General features: G+C 37.9%; 1 protein-coding gene across 1 annotated transcript in view; it reads left to right on the top strand.

The window, feature by feature from the left end:
- Positions 1 to 20,652, top strand: part of LOC126161691 (uncharacterized) — a 302,362-nt gene that overhangs the window by 183,581 nt on the left and 98,129 nt on the right. The window contains exon 13 of the mRNA XM_049917707.1: positions 14,883 to 15,098. Within this exon, the coding sequence (XP_049773664.1) occupies positions 14,883 to 15,098 (216 nt within the window). The remainder of the gene's footprint in view (positions 1 to 14,882; positions 15,099 to 20,652) is intronic.

The raw sequence follows: 20,652 nt of genomic DNA, 5'->3' as shown, positions 1-20,652 counted from the left end.
TGGGAATGACGCTAATAACAATCCAGTTAACACTGAATTAATGGAAACACACTCCATATGTTCGCTGTTTCCCACAGCCTGTAATCAACTTTTTCTTCGACAAAAATATCTAGATATGCTAAGAAAAGCTCATTGAGAGATTTTACTAAAGGCATATGTTCATATTATATGCTCAAAAACTGTACCAAATACTGATGTTGTGATGAATGGAAAATAAGGAATATTTATTATCGATGCATTTCTTTTTAATATGAAAAAAAGTAGTTATGATGTGAAAGTTAATGTCAATAGGTCTTTCATCCATTTGTGGTCCTTATTGTAACAAGTAATATTAGAGATATTTTGTCTGTTGCAACTGTTCAAAGTCATATATCGACCAAAGACATTTCATTCACTATAACAGTTGTTTGTTTTATACACGTCGATTTAACAAGATCATAAACAGTTATCACAGCAGAACGATTTTTTGTACTAGTACTTATTGGCTCCTTGGTTATTTCCATGTATTCTTCTATACACAAATAAGACACTGTACAGTCGCAAAAGACAGAATAACTCCAATATTAGTTGTAAAATTGTGTTTGCAGAAGGGAGACCTCAAAAACAAAAAGACCATGTGTTAATTTGGAAGCTACACTGTTTCTTAGACGTAATGAATTTCAGTTCAGTAGCCTGTATTTTTTCTCATCAGATGTTGAATTTTTCATTTTCCTTTTATACATTAATTTTTGGAAACAAAATATTTTTTCATGGATGGAAAATTTTGGCAAGCAAAAACATTCACGCCCTTTTTAACATGCAACTCACCTCTCTCTCCCACAAGCTCCCCTAACTGAAACACTCTCGCATCCACTAGTCCATCGCTGTTAGTCGGTCATACCCATCCACAACCACTTGCCTTTTTCATTCACTCATTCTGCCAAACTCATTGTCAGTTGCTACTAGCTCATTCATCCTTTCCCACTGCTACTGTCTCTTCTCATTATCATTATCTCTATCTTTCTTGTTGTCATTGTCATAGACTGTTGTCTCTCATTATCACAGGCTCTCACCCACTTCCACATTCTCCTTCTCTTTATTCATCTCCCAGTGGCATTGTGTCCTTCACTCTTTTCCTAGCACTATTCTGTTACTATCACTATGTTCCGCAGCCACTGTGTCACTCACCGTAATTTTCTTTTTTGCCCTTTCTATACCATGACCACTGTCTGCTGTCTTCCAATATTTAGTATTTCGCCTCTCTCCCTCTGCCACTATCTCCTTGTCCCTCAGTGTAAAAAAGTGTGAATATGTTTGCATACCAAAATGTTTGGGAAAATTTTTAAAGGTGCTGAGGGAGGTAGAATGAGGCACCTGGTACCCACTTTTCAGTCATAGTCTTTTAAACAGGAGCATGCTCGCTTTTTTATTCTCCGATAGGTGTTTTTTCTGGTGGTTTCCTTCTTTTCTCTGCTGCAGCTGGGCATTCACCCATATGAAAAGAACTTTAAGGGTCAGTAAAATTTTGATAGTTTATGTGAAATTGGAATAACGCAAAACTAATTTTACAATGCAGACCGGATTTTATGTGCTTTAGTACAAGAACCCTTCTTACGTTAACAGAAACGCTTCTCAACATCTTTCTCCATGCTATGTCACTTTATAAACTATGTTTTCACCTCACAACGGATTTTACTTGCATATTTTACATGTACAGATAGTGCAACTTTGAATCTCCATATCTCTGAAACAGAAGAAAATATCAAGAAAATTTTAGAGGTTGTTTGAGATTTGGATCTTTGGAATATATTGTAAAAATTACAGCCATTTGCTGTGTATAACCGTCTTGGAATCAGCAGCCCAGCTTTGATACCTAGTGGAATTTGCAGCCCAGTAAGAAACCATGCTTTGGGGTGTTACTCAATAACAGATAGAGATTTTGAAAACTGGAAGATGACACTTCTGGATAAGTGCCTAGAGAATATACCATTAAAATGTGATCTGTTTGCTGCGGTTAGTTTTTCAGATATCCACCGCTGTTGGTTAAAGGATGGTGAAAAATTCTTTCTTCAGTTTTTCTCAGGAACCACCCATGAACTAAATGGTTTCTCCATAAGCTGCTTAAGGCGCACCATAGACCACCTCTACCACAAAAAGAACCAACTAATTTTCTCCGCTTGCCTAAGCTGGAGAAAATGTGTAATATTCAAATTTTGACCCTGTAGTGTAGTGTAGTGTAGTGTAGTATAGGGTAGGGTAGGGTAGGGTAGGGTAGGGTAGGGTAGTTACAGTAATGTGTTCCTTCTATTGGGTATACAAATGGACCCTCGTCCAAGGGCTACCCAAAACATTGATCCTCCCTTCCTATCACCAATAGAACCTGAGCTATGAGCTCCAGAAATACGCCATGTGTATTCGCAGCGTTTTGGTTCATATTGGTAGTGCATGGGTTTGCATGTGTACATGTAAACCTCTGCAGTTGGTATATTTCCTTCTTTCACTTTTTGTAATGAGATGATGATGAACTGCTTCCAGTTGCTGAGTATTGCATTGAGTATTCTTTACCTTCACTGTTGATTAAAGTCTCAGGTTATGTTGATCATGTCTACATTGAATTCATCTGATACAGTGATGCCATTTTATCGGTTTTCAAGATACTATATTTTATTTTATCCAGGTCAAAGCATGTTCATTTACATTACCAGAAACATGTAGTTCCTAAACCAAAGAGGTGTCTTTTCCTTTATAAGCTGTTTGACATTCTCCCATTCAGGTTTGATTGTAAGTAAAAACCAGATTAGAAGTGGACATACATTCCGAATTCATATCAACCCTTCATCCTTGTAAGGTACCTGAAGACAGAGCTCTAAAAACAATAGCGTGTAATTTTGCCATCAATAAATACAACTGAATGGCAAAAGAAAATGAGGAGGAGGAATAAAAAATATTTGTGATGAAATATTTTTAAATGTTTATTTTAACAGTCTTAAATGTCACAAATTATTACTGGTTTGTGTCAGTTAATTATTGTCTTCAGTTCTATAAATGAAAATAAAATAGTAGATATCATATACTGAAAACATATTTCTTTTTAATTAAATTATACGAGATTAATCGCAAGTCACGAAAAATCAAAAAGTTTTGTAAATGAGCTCAGTCATAAGCTGTAAAATAAGAAGAATAGCCATATACCAGACTTGTTAAAAACTTTCACTGGTATCCAACATATTACAAATCTCGTGCTACATTGTGTGTATCCACATCAGGAATGATCAGTGACACATGGACCTCTATGATGCAGAGTGCAATTAGTAATACAGTAGCCAAATATTACTTCCCCCATTCTGTGTTATACAGATCCATGTGTCATAGATGATCAGTGGTACAATGTAGAGAGGGATAAGTAATAGGTGGGATAGCACTGAATTTTGCTAAGTCTGATGCATTCCTCTTATTTGTACAGCTTTTGACAGTTATGTTGTAAAATCTTAATGACTTTTCATAACTCATGATTGATATTCTATAAATTAAACTTTTTCAATTTAAATTATTTTCAGTGTGTTTTATCTATTTCTGTAGATCCTTTTACACTATTGACTTTTATTTGTATTTCTAGATCTGTAGATGATTAAGTGTGTGAAATTTAGGAAAATTTGCAAATGAAACTGTATTAATCAGCCAGTGCCTCAACTGTCTTCCATCCCCATGGAAGTTACATGTTAATAGAAACAGTCTAAGATACACTTGCTACTCTTCCTTTCAAGAAGGTGCTTCTGCCCCCTCCCATTGTAACGGAACATAGTAAAGGCTTTACTTTACCGAAGTATGCGATACCCTCCAAATTCAACCAGTTTGACGAGTATTTATGAGTTTAGAAAAGTTATTGTGTATGTTAACAATGATTGCATAACATGTCTCCATAAACAGTCAACCCATTAAATTATACTGAATAACTGACCCACACAAAAGTTTATATCACTTGATCACTGATACAGCAAATGTCATCATGTGAAAACACTAAGTTCATCTTAAATAATTAATATGAAGTACGAAAAATAGTGGCCAACTTAGGTATTTTGGATCTCCTTAAATAAAAATCACCCAGTGAAACCTATTTGTTCACTAGGAGCGGTTTTACTCAGTATTCACGTAATCATTCCTATTTTAGACGAAAACCAATGTAATTCTTAATTATTCATGTTATTTATTTATTTATGCAAATTAGAGAAGTCAATTGACAAACTTCTAAAAAACGGCCTTTTTGTAACAAAGAATTATTCTGTCAAGTCAACAAATCTGTCTGTCATTTTAATAACATGTTAAATTATGTCACTCGATGCAAATTAATAACTTTTCTTCACAAATTATGATAACAGATATACATGTGACTTGTAAACTATATCTCTTTTTAGTAGTTCTTTGACAATGTTATAAATACAAGCAGCAAGAACGGTCGGGAGGGCAGTCGGAATGTCACTTTGGTAAAGTGTGTTTGTGTGTTATTGTTTGAGGTGGATAAACAATGCAAAGAACATGTAACGGAAGTACTACTTTGTGTTGAGTCATGGTCTTTGGTGGACAGTGGAATTAAGATGGCCACCAGAATAATAAATATTTGAAGTTTACATATTTGTTGGTTTTGCTCATTCTTTATCATCAAAAGCACATAAAAACACGGGACCTCATGTTTTTAACCCTAGACAACCAGATGTAGAGCCAGCATCAGCATCGAGAGACAGAAGCGATCCAGCAAGTAGCAGCGATTACTACAACACAATGCATTTTAATGGCGCCAACCTAACATCAAGTGCTAACAAGCTCCGTAAATGGAGTGCGATTATAGCAATTAGCAATATCTACGACCAGGCGACCATTACACCATCCACGCCAAATTGGTTAAGGCATAAACTCAGATGGTTCCTTTAAAAATGTCAGGTAAATTTCCTTTGCAGTCTTCCTCTGACCTGACTTTTTACTGTAGCTCTAAAGTCTCATCATTAATGAGATGTTAAACTTCTGTTTTCCTTCCTTCTCATGAGCAACAGATACCTAGTGAGACACACCACTCCTCATCCATAACTTAACTCTGAGAAACAACACGTACACTGATCATATGGTTTTATCGCATAAAACTACATAGGTATGTTTTCACTTGGAACAAAATATGTGAGTGGTAATATATATTAACATAAACATCATGAATCTGAAAACTGTTTTTTGTCAATTGTTGTTCAACCACACAAGGTACAAACTATATAGCTCATTAAAGGACTCCAGAAAACCCTATCTTCCCAATGTTAAAACAGCACTTATAAGTTACGTGTTTTCTCAGAAAGTATTTGAGCTAGGAAGTTATTGGAGTATTGGCTACAATTTAACACATTGATTTTTAAAAAATTGAATTCAGTTGTTAGAAATTAATTTTTTCTATTGTAATGAAAATTCACTATTTTTGTGCCACTTTTTGTTTATAAATTCAAAAATATACAATTTTTTTGGAAAAAGGCTGTGTTAAGTTATGCAAAAGGGACTGTGCACCATTTTCTGAAAATTTGAAGCAAATTGTTTTGGTAGATCCTGAGAAAACATGTAATCTATATGAAAAAATAAAACTTTTGGAAATCAAGCAACAACGTTTGAATTATCTTTGTAGTGCATTACTGGTCCATAGGATGGATGATCTCCATCTTTTGCAAACTCTTCCTCCAGCTTCCTCTTTGCTTTCCTCCTGTATACTCTGGCTTGTATTTCTAGGCTATTTACAGTCCTGTCAACAGCCCGAAAATGTTCCTTGTCTAAAGCAAGCATCGTTCATATCGTGTTGAAACCTATCTTTATTCCCATGTTTCAAAATACTTTGCATCTTACAACGTTGGCATCATAGAAAGTAGCAACAGCATCATGCGCACCAAAGTGAAATATTTCTGTTCCAACAGACACAGTCTTGGGGATTCTTGACCATACAGCACTATTTACACTTTCATTGGGGTTTTGAGTTTTTCCATGAACACATTTTTTCAACAGTTCAGTTGCTGCTAAGTCTCTGAAAATAGGTTTTATCACCTCCATTACTGCATCAGGTAGGCTGTGTTTATGATTCTTAGACTTCACCAGCTAGCAATCCCTTGTTGTACTTGCACCAACTGTTTTCTCCTTTGGGACACAAGTAATGATTGGGACATTCATCGGTTGAAAAGTATGAAAAAAAAAGTCCAAACAGCCTTCTTCATTTCATCGGCACTGTGTGTTTTGCCTAATAGCCATCCCATAATAGTTCTGTATTTTGTCAATTACACTTTGAGTTAACCTTCTCTTCCCAACCAACCCTGTACCATCAATGAGTTTTTGTATTTTGCACGAAGCTTTCAGTTGCCGAAGTCTTGATCACATTCATTTCTGTTCGTGTCCAGTACACTCAGAATTCTGCACTACATCATCACTACCTTAGGCCTTCAGTTCTTGAATATGTTTGAAACTGTTAGAAACACGATCACCAAGGTAATTCACATATCGCACTTTGTCACATGCAAAAGAAAGTTGAAATATACCAGCAACTCCAGCCGCTTCCATGCCTTCACTACTGCCACTATAGTTAGCTGTGCAGGTATGTTCATGTGTACCTTTATTTTTTGACATATATAATGTTTAGATATTACTGCTACATCTAAAACTTTTCCTTTATACATACTCGCAACAGACACTTTAGCATGAAGAGATGTGTGTGTGTCTGTTTATGCTATGTATATCGAATTCTGCAGTCAAGTCTCTATTACCACTGTTTTCTATTGCTGACTCTTCCACACCTTTCTTCATAGATTCTATGCAGACATCTTCTACTTTAGACCCTATAAATCTATTATAGTTTGTGAGCTTGGTTGGGGGATTTAGAAGATTCATCATGCCACAAAAAACTGCACCTGCAGTACCATCCTTACCAATTGTACACAAGGCATAAACAAATCTAGTGTTGCGTTCACAGATTTTGCTACCATTTTCTTAATTTGGAGTTACTGTAACATTGTTCCAAAAGGTGGTCATGTACAAACACCACATGTCAGTTCCATTTCGCTGGCAAGTCCTGTGTGATTTCTCATAGATAGTTCCAGACTGACTTCACTACTCTGAATACATCTTTCACGGTTTACAAAAATTCTGGTTAGAACTGACATATCAAATAATAATTCACATCTAATTTGCCCACAAAACATTCTTGCTTTTCACTAACTGAACCAAGCTTGCTCAGTGAAGTACTTTCTTTCTCACTTTCATTGCAATAGCCAGGTGTACCAGCAAGGTTAGGTTCGCACACTTGGTTTCGTCTTCCTAGTTTACAATAATACTTTGGCTTTCCAACATGTCTCCTTTTCTTAAAAGCCATAGATTTCTAGTCACTTTACATTTACCTATGATTATCCTTCAATAAAACAGTCATCAGTGAACAGGATTCACTACAAAAAGTTGTAGGATTACATAAGTGTAAATAAACAGAAACACGTGACAATTGAGTGAGTAATATGTGTCGAACTATCACAGGTTAACCACAACACTTATCCTGTAACACTTGTATTCTCTCACTTATATCACTGAAATGTACATAATGAGCATGTAGATATAATGTTTTACAGCTGCTTAAAAGCAGGACAATGGGTCACACCCATGCAGAACATATTTCAAAAATATTTTAAAAATAGTTGTAGTCCTTTGGACTGAATAAATTTTATATTGATTGAAAGGGGAAAGTCTGTAGATTTTAAAAATGCTAAAAAATAGAAATTGAACATTTTATGGTTTTGAACCATTCCAGATCCCCTTAACTCCTTTGTGCTTTGAATCTTGCTCACTGAAATAGGTGTTATATACAGTGTCTAACTTTTCTTTCAATATTAAAGTTGTAATGTGCTAATTACATATTCTTACTAACCCTAAATCCTTCTCCTATTCTGACACTCTACTGACTGCCTGGTCAGTTAATCAGTATCTGCGCCACACTGAATTTCGCAGTTCATCTAATCAAACAAATTTTTAATTTTGTGTGTACATAATGTTTTCCAGTTGTTTGTCTTGTGTCATTTCTGACACTTGTTACATTATACAGTTTTTAGCATTCTGAGTATGTGGAACAACTGAATGTGTGATGGAAATTTCTGATGTGTTCAGAAGTGACAGAACAATCCTGTGTTGTACGCTGTGTGGTAGATGAACACAAGTCTGCAAACATCTGGAAGAGCAGATGCATACTCCAATTAAAATTACTTTGTGATTGACAGATTGCATTGGCGATGGACAGTGTTGTCTTTGGCATACTGCGCGCTACACTTCACAAGGTGTTGCAGAGTCCTACAAAACAGGCAACACAGTGAGCACCTGGCACTCGAGAAGGAACTGTGGTTGGATGGTGGCTGGCCTCTGCCACTAAACTCGCTAAAATGTCAGTTGCAAAGTAATTTTAATCAGAGTGTGCCAGGCAGTGAAGAGTTTATCAATCCAGTGAGAGCAAAAGCATTCACTAGCACGTCAGGTCATAATTTACGGATCAGTGCGAAACTTTAGTAGCAGTCTGTATGTCTTTCACTAAGTTAAAGAACCCCCCAGCTAAAAGCATTTATGTCCAAATCACAAACCTGTACGTGGTTGATGAATCAACACTATGGATACTCTGTCTACCACAGTGTGTCAATGAAACAATTAACAAAATTTGCAAAATATATAATGAAGCCAATATTCAGGTGGGAATTGATTAAATATATGATTGACTTCGAAAATTGGAAATGTCATTACTGATACATTGACAGAAGCCAGGGAGAGTTCTCTGGCAATCGTGCTAGATTTCCAAAAGTTGAAAAGTGTTAGCTATTCCTCTGTTGCTCGACTTTGGAGTGAATCAGTTGAATTACCATGGCTTAGAATTTTCACTGTGGTCACTCTCCTGGCCTCAAACTTCATTAGTCATCGTCCTTACCCATTAGCCTCTTCCGTGTTCCCATTCCATCACGACACAGCCTTCTGTTCCACCAACGCCCCACAGTCGGAGCGAAAAACACAGTCATATTACAATAAGTAAAAGAATTAAAAAAATTGCAGAGAAACTGGGAAGGGTTGCATCAAAATAAGCGTAATACTTCAAAAATTAAAAGAAATAAATGTAAAATTTTATTGAAATCGCAATAACTTCTAAAGTAATCAGCATTTTGGTGCAGAGGAGCGAATGGTTAATTTTCTAACTGTTTGGTAAGAGGTTTAAAGGTAAAAAGTGTGGTGTCACCGCCAGACACCACACTTGCTAGGTGGTAGCCTTTAAATCGGCCGCGGTCCGTTAGTATACGTCGGACCCGCGTGTCACCACTATCAGTGATTGCAGACAGAGCGCCGCCACACAGCAGGTCTAGAGAGACTTCCTAGCACAGTTGTACAACTGACTTTGCTAGCGATGGTTCACTGACAAAATACGCTCTCATTTGCCGAGACGATAGTTAGCATAGCCTTCAGCTACGTCATTTGCTACGACCTAGCAAGGCGCCATTACCAGTTGCTATTGAGATTATGAATAATGTACCGTCAAGAGCGACGTTCACCATTAATGGATTAAAATTAAGTATTCCACCAGCTACGTCTGTTTTTTTGCTAAAGTCTAATTTCCTTGACCTGTTCCAGACCTCACGCCAGCCTGCGTGAGCTAAAACGCGTGCCTTTCGGTTTCCTCTAGTACCCGGTGTTGGCTCTCCTGCCAACCCACAGCAGAAAGATACAGGGATTGCGCATTTTATATTGCACACCAACTACGCCGTTTAATTATAATTATGGCATGGATTTCTGTGCATTGAAAATTAATAAGAGATTCATGTATTTATGCAACAAAAAATTGAAAATATTAACTTGTAACACAAATATTAAATAAATATTTAAATAAAGTTCCTACTCACCATGTACTGGAGATGCAGATAGGCACAGCACAAAGACTGTCAGAAAGTGAACTTTTGGCCAACAAGGCCTTTACCGGACGGACGGATGGATGCACGCACGCGCACACACACACACACACACACACACACACACACACACACACACACACGAGTCCGCTCAACAGCAGGATGGTCCAGCTGTTTCACGGCCAGTCTGTCAGTCACCATTCATGTGGACAGGTAGTGGGTTGGTTGTCATGCCCATGTAGAATGCTGCATAGTCATTGCAGCTTACCTGGTAGCTCACATGACTGGTTTCACATGTAGCCCCTTGTTTGATGGGATAGGTGATGTTTGTGACCGGACTGGAGAGGGACGGTGGGAGGATGTATAGGACAGGTCTTGCATCCAGGTCTATTACAAGGATATGAGGCAAGGGGTTGGGAGCAGGAGTTGTGTAGGGATGGACTAGGATATTGTGTAGGTTTGGTGGGCAGCAGACTAGCACTGGGTGGGAAGGATAGTGGGTAGGACTTTCATCATTTCAGGGCACGACGAGAGTTAGTCGAAAATCTGGTGGAGAATGTGACCCAGTTGCACCAGTCCTGGATGGTACTGAGTCGTGAGGGGAATGTTCCTTCATGGTCTGACTTTGGGAGGTGGTGGGTGACTGGAGAGGTACGGCACGGGACATCTGTTTTCGTACAGGGTTGGGAGGGTAATTGCTGTCTGTGAAGAATGTGTTAAAACTTCGTACATGATTCGGTAATGTCTTAAATCATTTCATTATTTATGACATCATATCTCTTGAGCTGTATGTCATACCATGATCTATTTGTGTAGGCAAATAGAGTGGGTTATGTGGGTACTGTTTGAAAAATGTGTTGGGAATAGAGTTAGTAGCAAAGAAGTAATAAATTTAAAGATCATGCATGACACAGCTTGTTTTTCATGCATCTCCTTATTTTTATGTCATATCTGCTGAACTATGGTAGGTAAGTGGTTTTTACCTCCACAGCGATTGTTGCCTGACAGTAAGGAATATGTGTACCATGTTTGGTAGAAATCTCCAGTGCTTTATGAGGAGATATGGGGGGGAAAAAACCATGCACACGCGTGTGCACGCGCCCCCCCCCCCTCCCCCCCCCACACACACGAGGGATTAGAGTGTCTCTACGTGCAATTTCTGGTTACCGTATTTACTCGAATCTAAGGTGCACTTCTTTTCCGGTTTTTTATAATCCAAAAAACCACCTGCGGCTTTGAATCGAGTGCAAAGTAAGTGGAAGTTCTGAAAAATGTTGGTAGGTGCAGCCACAAATAACTTCTGCCGTCGAATATATGTAGCGTTACACAGGCATGCTTTACAGGCACAAAGGTAAATACTGGCGCCAAAAATAAATTTAAAAAAGGATGGAAGACGAGCTTTTTTTTTCTCCGCCCCCCGAGTTTCGACCACTGCATTTTCATACATGAGCCAACAAAGTAAATACAAATCCTGTATTGTTCATCTTCGACTGTAGCAGCATTTCACTGTACTACGAAAATCCGACTGGCAAGACTGTTTGGGATATTTATCAGTATGGCCAACTCTACATTCTGAATTTTTTCCTATCTGTGAGAAGAGATGGTCACTAACAGGAACTTTTATTAAATGTGAATCACATGCAGTATTCTCTTCACCATAAGAATAATACAAATATAAACATTTTGCCATGTATTCTTTCGTGTTTGCTGCTATCTCATTTAAATCCTGTCTGCCTAATAAACTACGAAACTAGAGTGAGACAACAGCAAACGCGGAAGAATATACATATCATGTCATGTTCATATTTGTATTATTCTTATGCCTAATAGTGATACACTCAGAAATGAAGCACAGCAATTGACTAGATTTTTAAATCTAAGATGACTCTAATTTCTGTGCAGAATGTAATGTATTAAAGAGGCGCCTGCAAAAATTTTCGCTAAACTCTTGTTCAGAACATCATCTATCATACACAGTCTATTATTTGGTTTTTGTTGATCATTATCAAAGAAAGTTGCAGTGTAAGTAACAACAAATAGCAGTCTCTAGCCATTGTTTCACTTACGAGACAATTCCCCTCTTTTTTTTTTTTTTTTTTTTTTTTTTTTTTTTTTTTTTTTTTTTTTTTTTTTTTTTTTTTGTAAGCTGCGGTAGCGTGCACAAAAGCAAGCCATGCCGCAACCGGCGACAGGCTGTAAACACTCATTATCAGAATGCGACACACAATACATGGCACAGTACAGTAATGCATTTTCGGCTTAGAGTGACGTAACCACCTATAACAAAGAGAACGGCACTTATCAGATCAAAGAAAAATAAGCAGTCAATTCAAACCAGATGAAGCACGTGAAAGAGGAAGGGTACCCATATAAATACGGACAGAGCGCCTGACGCGTAGCAATGGGTACCTGGTAAAGCTTAACTGCTAAGCTTACGACTCGAACCAAACTACTGTAGCTGTATCGTCATTCATTCAACCTAAATTGTGTCTCATATTACAATGGACCAACTTTGTTTCAATTTGGAGGTGCGTCCTAAAACTTTTCTCTCCCCTTGAATTTCGAGTCTCAAATTCCAGGTGCGGCTTAGATTCGGGAAAATTTTTTTCCCTTGATTTTGAGTCTCATTTTTCAGGTGCGGCTTAGATTCGAGTGCGGCTTAGATTCGAGTGTGGCTTAGATTCGAGTAAATACAGTAGCTCTCGGTATCTGATTGACAGGAGATAAACTGATTACTGAAAATAGTTTTATTACAAATTGTCCAGCAACATTGCAACACAGCTTTTAACAGATTTGACTGCTTTACATAACTATCGTCAGTAAGTGCAGTACAGTGACCAGCCAGTCACAGACCTCATATAAAAGCTTATCACAGATACACACTGCCACAACAATACAATAGAGTGACAGTATTAAGGCAGTCACAGAGCACTTTTACATACAAGTCTGGCAGATGAACATTCCAAAGTTGGTATTAAATTAAACACTCAGTGGACACAGAAGGTTCATGAAGGCCGATAATAAACTACAGAAATGTACTGTATATAGTTGACATACAGCAATTAACACCACAATACAGACAGACAGTAGTGTTTCACTATTATGCATTTGATGGACAGGTATGAACTGCACTTCGATCAAAGAGATTCGCAGAAATAGAGCAAATTTGTCCTTCAATATACAGACTTGTTACATAGTTCTTGCTTATGTGCTAGCTCGTGCGGGCCTGTAGGATAGATTTTGCTTGTGTGCTTTCAGTCTGCAGATCTTTTATTAGTGTGTGTGTGTGTGTGTGTGTGTGTGTGTGTGTGTGTGTGTGTGTGATTGCAGATTTTGGAATAGTGTCGGCCGTATAAAGACTAGTGTTTTGAGCGTTATAGCATTTTGGAAACTAAGTAATGGTTTGAAAAACTGCTATGTTAGATTTTACTGATTTGGATGAGCTGTATTGGGACAGTAATTTGGTTTACAAAATATGTCACGGATTAATAAAATAAAGAAGACTATAGAAATATTCAGTGAGTCAAAGCTGTGAATTCCCTAATTACAAGTATGGCAGCCTTGTTTACACTTACAATTGTTTATGATCATTAATGCAAATTCTTAATTAGTTGCTTAATTGGTTAAGAAAAGGTTCATTCAATCCAGAAAAATTAATCCAACGAAAGTGTAGTATCAAACTTTGGGAATCTTAACAGCCATAGTAGTACAAAAGGGAACAGTAATTTCGGCTGTTCTCGGACTTTGTTTGTAATAATCTCTTAAATTAATTACTTTTAGGAAAACTGTAATAGTTCACTGTAAAGAGTGGCTTTAAGGCTTTGCTAATGAGTGGTGTTATTCCTCCCAGAATTAATGATAAACTCTTCAGGAGGTACTGTGGTAATAATTTCAGTCATCATTTGTTCTTTATTAGAGTGGTTTCCAACAAAATATATCATTGCAATCAGTGGATTGCTTATGAATACTGAATGTTCATGAATTATTGTGTGAATAGCATTTTGGCACATTTAGGTAGATACTACTGTGTGTATAACTGTCTTCAAATGAAACTTAAGGAAAAGATTTAGTATTTTTAAGAGATGTAGAATAATAGCAAATGGAGTGGATTCAACTTAGTACGTTTCAGGATGTTTCTCTGTCAGTTCTGATTTTTATGGCTGAAAGCAAGACTTTCTATCACTTCTTGGCAACAAATATCCAGTCCTAATATTCACATTCACTTCTAGTCTTCATGGGCACCTCGGACGAGCAGCCACTTCCGGGACTCAGTATCGTAAACAACTGTTGCTTACTGCACATCTGCACCTGCTGATCTTAATAGAACTGCAGGTATTGAAATTTGTACATGTAAGTTGAAACTTTTCCCACATACCAGAAATGCCATGACCGATCAAGTGGGGCTCCTAATGCAGTGTCGTATTTAAAGTCTCTGAAATTGCAGTATCATGTTATTCTTATTTATTGCCAACAATATCTGTTCCTATCTGTAGCACCTGGTGGTTGTAAGCGGTAACACTTGCATATACTGTGTGTCCTCTTTATCATAGCTAATTTTAGAGGATGACATGACATGGAGTACACAAGTCCCATGCTGCACTTGGCTTGTTACAGGACAGTAGGGTGGTGTAATAAACCTTGCTTCTCTAATGCAGTGCAATTGATATACCTATATTCTTTGCTGTGTACTGATCCAGTCTCATTGTAGTTTTAGGAACTTTCGTTTGCAAATAGTAGTCTTGTGTAGCAACAATGCTGGACTAAAAACTATTTATTAATAATTTTAGCAGAAACATCCTGATCACAGTGACCAAATTCTCTGATTTTCACAGTTTCAGAAGTGACAGTTACGTTATGAATGTATATTTTAGTGTCTGTGAGCACTAGCTAGAACGTTTAAATGGTTTATCTACCTTATATCTATAATTTATCATTTATTTATAAATTTGTAGTACATGTGAAAACTTTTTATTCTAGATAAATTATATTGACTATGGAACTGTGGGCTATGTGAGATCTGAAGAGCTAAGATTTATGCACAGAGATTTTGCGCAATTGCCAATGCAAGGAATACCTTCACGTTTAGCAAATGTTGAACCTGCTGTGGGTGAATGGAAAAAGGAAGTAAGCAATTACTTCTTGGATCTGGTTCGTGACAAAATCTTAATGGCAGTTATTGACAGGACAAATCAGGCAAGTAATAAATTACTTATCTTTTTTTGAAATGTGTATATTACATTTTTTAACAAGTTGTATGATCTTCAGTGTTTGACTTTCACTTATATTGTAATTTCTAATTTTAAATTAAATTAGTTTCTTAAATTTTTTTAGGCATTGTTTATTTTTGTGCAGTTTCATTTGAAAATAGGATGAAAATAAAATCACATTAGAAAGAGAGATGTATGCATGGTTTGGCTTGTGAGATGCTGTGCTTAGCATTTGGCAGCAAATACTCATATGAGGTTAATGACACACTCAACAGAATACATCAACTTGGATTCATAATTTTCAACAGCTTGAAAAATATTTATCACTGGTTTGATTAATTTGTCAAACTCCTTAAATTTTCAGTACAAGATTAAAAATATTCATAGTGTAAAAGTTTTTCTCACACTTCACTTTATGTTCTGGATTCCTTAATCTTACATTTGTAATTTAAGGGCTACCATCTTTATACTGTTACATGGTCAACTGTAGCCTTTGGTTCCAACAATCAGAACACAGATACGTGTACATTATATGCACCTCTCCAGGCCTTTTCAGTTGACAATTTTCAGATCATCTGATGTTGTTATTGTTGTTGTAGTCTTCAGTCCTGAGACTGGTTTGCTGCAGCTCTCCATGCTACTCTATCCTGTGCAAGCTTCTTCATCTCCCAGTACCTATTGCAGCCTACATCCTTCTAAATCTGCTTAGTGTATTTATCTCTTGGTCTCCCTCTATGATTTTTACCCTCCATGCTGCCCTCCAATACTAAATTGGTGATACCTCGATGTCTCAGAACATGTACTACCAACCGATCCCTTCTTCTAGTCAAGTTGTGCCACAAACTTCTCTTCTCCCCAATCCTATTCAATACTTCCTCATTAGTTATGTGATCTACCCATCTAATCTTCAGCATTCTTCTGTAGCACCACATTTCGAAAGCTTCTATTCTCTTCTTGTCCAAACTATTTACCGTCCATGTTTCACTTCCATACATGGCTACACTCCATACAAATACTTTCAGAAATGACTTCCTGACACTTAAATCTATACTCGATGTTAACAAATTTCTCTTCTTCAGAAACGCTTTCTTGCCATTGCCAGTCTACATTTTATATCCTCTCCACTTCGACCATCATCAGTTATTTTGCTCCCCAGTCTACATTTTATATCCTCTCCACTTCGACCATCATCAGTTATTTTGCTCCCCAAATAGCAAAACTCCTTTACTACTTTAAGTGTCTCATTTCCTAATCTAATTCCCTCAGCATCACCTGACCTAATTCGACTACATTCCATTATCCTTGTTTTGCTTTTGTTGATATTCATCTTATATCCTCCTTTCAAGACACTGTCCATTCCATTCAACTGCTCTTCCAAGTCCTTTGCTGTCTCTGACAGAATTACAATGTCATCGGCGAACCTCAAAGTTTTTATTTCTTCTCCATGGATTTTATTACCTACTCCAAATTTTTCTTTTGTTTCCGTCACTGCTTGCTCAATATACAGATTGAATAACATCGGGGAGAGGCCACAACCCTGTCTCACTCCCTTTGCAACCACTGCTTCCCTTTCATACCCCTCGACTCTTATAACTGCCATCTGGTTTCTGTACAAATTGTAAATAGCCTTTCGCTCTCTGTATTTTACCCCTACCACCTTCAGAATTTGAAAGAGAGTATTCCAATCAACATTGTCAAAAGCTTTCTCTAAGTCTACAAATGCTAGAAACGTAGGCTTTCCTTTCCTTAATCTTTCTTCTAAGATAAGTCGTTGGGTCAGTATTGCCTCACGTGTTCCAATATTTCTACGGAATCCAAACTGATCTTCCCCGAGGTCTGCTTCTACCAGTTTTTCCATTCGTCTGTAAAGAATTCATGTTAGTATTTTGCAGCTGTGACTTATTAAACTGATAGTTCGGTAATTTTCACATCTGTCAACACCTGCTTTCTTTGGGATTGGGATTATTATATTCTTCTTGAAGTCGAAGGATATTTTGCCTGTCTCGTACATCTTGCTCACAAGATGGTAGAGTTTTGTCAGGACTGGCTCTCCCAAGGCTGTCAGTAGTTATAATGGATTGCTGTCTACTCCAGGGGCCTTGTTTTGACTCGGGTCTTTCAGTGCTCTGTCAAACTCTCCACGCAATATCGTATCTCCCATTTCATCTTCATCTACATCCTCTTCCATTGCCATGATATTGTCTTCAAGTACATCGCCCTTGGATAGACCCTCTATATACTCCTTCCACTTTTCTGCTTTCCCTTCTTTGCTTAGAACTGGGTTTCCATCTGAGCTCTTGATATTCATGCAAGTGGTTCTCCTTTCTCCAAAGGTCTCTTTGATTTTCCTGTCAGCGGTATCTATCTTACCCCTCATGAGATAAGCCTCTACATCCTTACATTTGTAGCCATCACTGCTTAGCCATTTTGCACTTCCTGTCGATCTCATTTTTGAGACGTTTGTATTCCTTTTTGCCTGCTTCATTTACTGCATTTTTATATTTTCTCCTTTGATGAATTAAATTCAATATTTCTTCTGTTACCCAAGGGTTTCTACTAGCCCTCGTCTTTTTACCTGTTTGATCCTCTGCTGCCTTCAATATGTCATCCCTCAATGCTACCCATTCTTCTTCTACTGTATTTCTTTTCCCCATTCCTGTCAATTGTTCCCTTATGCTCTCCGTGAAACTCTGTAAAACCTCTGGTTCTTTCAGTTTATCCAGGTCCCATCTCCTTAAATTCCCACCTTTTTGCAGTTTCTTCAGTTTTAATCTACAGTTCATAACCAATAGATTGTGGTTCCTAATCTCTGTCTTACCATTATATAATCTATCTGATACCTTCTAGTTTCTCCAGGATTTTTCCATGTACACAACCTTCTTTTATGATTCTTGAACCAAGTGTTAGCTATGATTAAGTTATGCTCTTTGCAAAATTCTACCAGGCGGCTTCCTCTTTCATTTCTTCCCCTCAATCCATATTCACTTACTATTTTTCCTTCTCTCCCTTTTCCTACTCTTGAATTCCAGTCACCCATGACTATTAAATTTTCGTCTCCCTTCACTACCTGAATAATTTCTTTTATCTCATCATACATTTCATCAATTTCTTCATCATCTGCAGAGCTAGTTGGTATATGAACTTGTACTACTGTAGTAGGCATGGGCTTCGTGTCTATCCTGGCCACAATAATGCATTCACTATGCTGTTTGTAGTAGCTTACCCGCACTCCTATTTTTTTATTCATTATTTAACCTACCCCTGTATTACCCCTGTTTGATTTTGTATTTATAACCCTGTATGCTCCTGACCAAAAGTCTTGTTCCTCCTGCCACCAAACTTCACTAATTCCCACTATATCTAACTTGAACCTATCCATTTCCCTTTTTAAATTTTCTAACCTACCTGCCCATTTGAGGGATCTGACATTCCACGCTCCGATCTGTAGAATGCCAGTTTTCTTTCTCTTGATAACGAAGTCCTCTGGAGTAGTCCCCGTCCGGAGATCCAAATAGGGGACTATTTTTTTACCTCCAGAATATTTTACCCAAGAGGACGCCATCATCATTTAAGCATACAGTAAAGCTGCATGCCCTCGGGAAAAATTACGGCTTTAGTTTCCCCTGCTTTTAGCCGTTCGCAATACCAGCACAGCAAAGCCGTTTTGGTTAGTGTTACAAGGCCAGATCAGTCAATCATTCAGACTGTTGCCCCTGGAACTACTGAAAAGGCTGCTGCCCCTCTTCAGGAACCACACGTTTGTCTGGCCTCTTCAACAGATACCCCTCCGTTGTGGTTGCACCTACGGTACGGCCATCTGTATCGCTGAGGCACGCTAAGCCTTTCCACCAACGGCAAGGTCCATGGTTCATGTGGGGCTTCACTACTCAAGGTTAAATATAACTTTGGCTCAGAAGGGAGTATTATGCTGCCACAAAAGTCTTTGGTCACTTACCTAATAGCTTCAGAAGTCTGACATGTAGTCATATAGCATTTAAAAGGAAATTAAAAGAATTTCTGAATGGCAACTCCTTTTACTCATTAGATGAATTTTTGGATATAGTAAGTGTGTAATTCCCCCCACCCCAACCCAAAAAAAATAAAATGAAAAAAATATTAAGTTCCTGTAATATTTTGTGTAATGTAATATCTTGAATTGACACCTTTTATTAACCTGACATGTTCCACATCATTATGAAGTGTCGTATTCATGATCTATGGAACAAGTACTAACCTAATCTTACCATTTTCCAAGCTCCTGTGAGCATATGCATTGCTTGCAGGATGTTCAATTTAAACACTTCATTCCTATCAGCAAAGGCAAGTGCCCTAAGGAAAAGAGCTTTCCAATACTGCTTTTCAGGCTATGAATAATCCTTAGATCCATGGGCTGGAGTTCGCAGAAATCCTAAGTCTGTTGGATGAGCGGGACACTTGTCCATAAAGAGAACAACCTTCCTCTTTCTAGCACCCATTAATATATCAAAAGCTTGCAAGAACTTTTTGAACAAGTCCGCAGTCATCCAAGCACTTTTTTTGCTATAACACTTACATGGCAGCGTAGCACTGTTCTTAAAACAATGTGGTTTGTGGAACTTTCCAATTACTATGGGATCCAGCTTGTCGCTGTCATCTGTGTTGCTGCATATGAGAACAGAAATTCTCTGCTTGTTCATTCTTCCTCCATGGCATGCTTCTCCTTTAACACTTAAGGTTTTAGAGGGCATGAGTTGGTAAAACAGGCCTGTTACATCCACATTGTACACATCCCAAGATTCAAAACCTTCCAAGAGGGGTGACAGCACCTCTTCTTTCCAGTGTTCAACACTTTCATCACTAGCTGCAGCACTCTCTCCACTTACTGCCCTGCAATTTATTCCATAGGGTTTTTTGAAACTATCCAGCCAACCATTCAAAGCTTTGAATTCTGTTAGTCCAAGTTTCCCTGATATCATAGATGCTTTCATTTTTATCAATGTTCCATCAATTGGTAAATTTTCAGCACATGCTCCATTGAACCACTCCATTAGCTTCGATTCCATTTCTTAAGGCGACTTTGTAACATATTTTCTCTGCTTTGCTTTTGAACCGCACTGTGTTTCTTGATCCAGAATCTTCTCCTTATTCTTCAATATTCCTGACAATGAAGCCTGTGCAAGTCCCAGGCGTCGAACCATTTCACTTATTGGCACATTTGCGTTTCTCTCCACTTTCCGAATCAAGTTCACTTTTTCCGCGACAGATAAGAGTTTTTCTTTCTTCTGCCATAGTCAACTTCACTACAACAATGAATGTGAGTGAGCAAACTGATATACAGCTGGATTCTCCACGCGTGATATACAGCTGGATTCTCGGCGCAAGACACAGTAATACACGAACTGATGCAAACTTGCATAAACTGATGCTATACTGTAAAGCTGCTACGAATGTACAGATTCGGACAAAGCTCGGTTGCAAGCAAGCATGGAAAGTGGCACGAGTGTTACATTGTTAGTCTCCGGCCGCAGTCGGGTAAGTTCGAGCGTGCTCATGCATGTAGC

The sequence above is a fragment of the Schistocerca cancellata genome, chromosome 2 (assembly GCF_023864275.1).
Source record: "Schistocerca cancellata isolate TAMUIC-IGC-003103 chromosome 2, iqSchCanc2.1, whole genome shotgun sequence".
NCBI classification, from domain to species: Eukaryota; Metazoa; Arthropoda; class Insecta; order Orthoptera; family Acrididae; genus Schistocerca; species Schistocerca cancellata.
The sequence above is the reverse complement of the archived record's forward strand: the minus strand, read 5'-3'. Positions and strand labels throughout refer to the sequence as shown.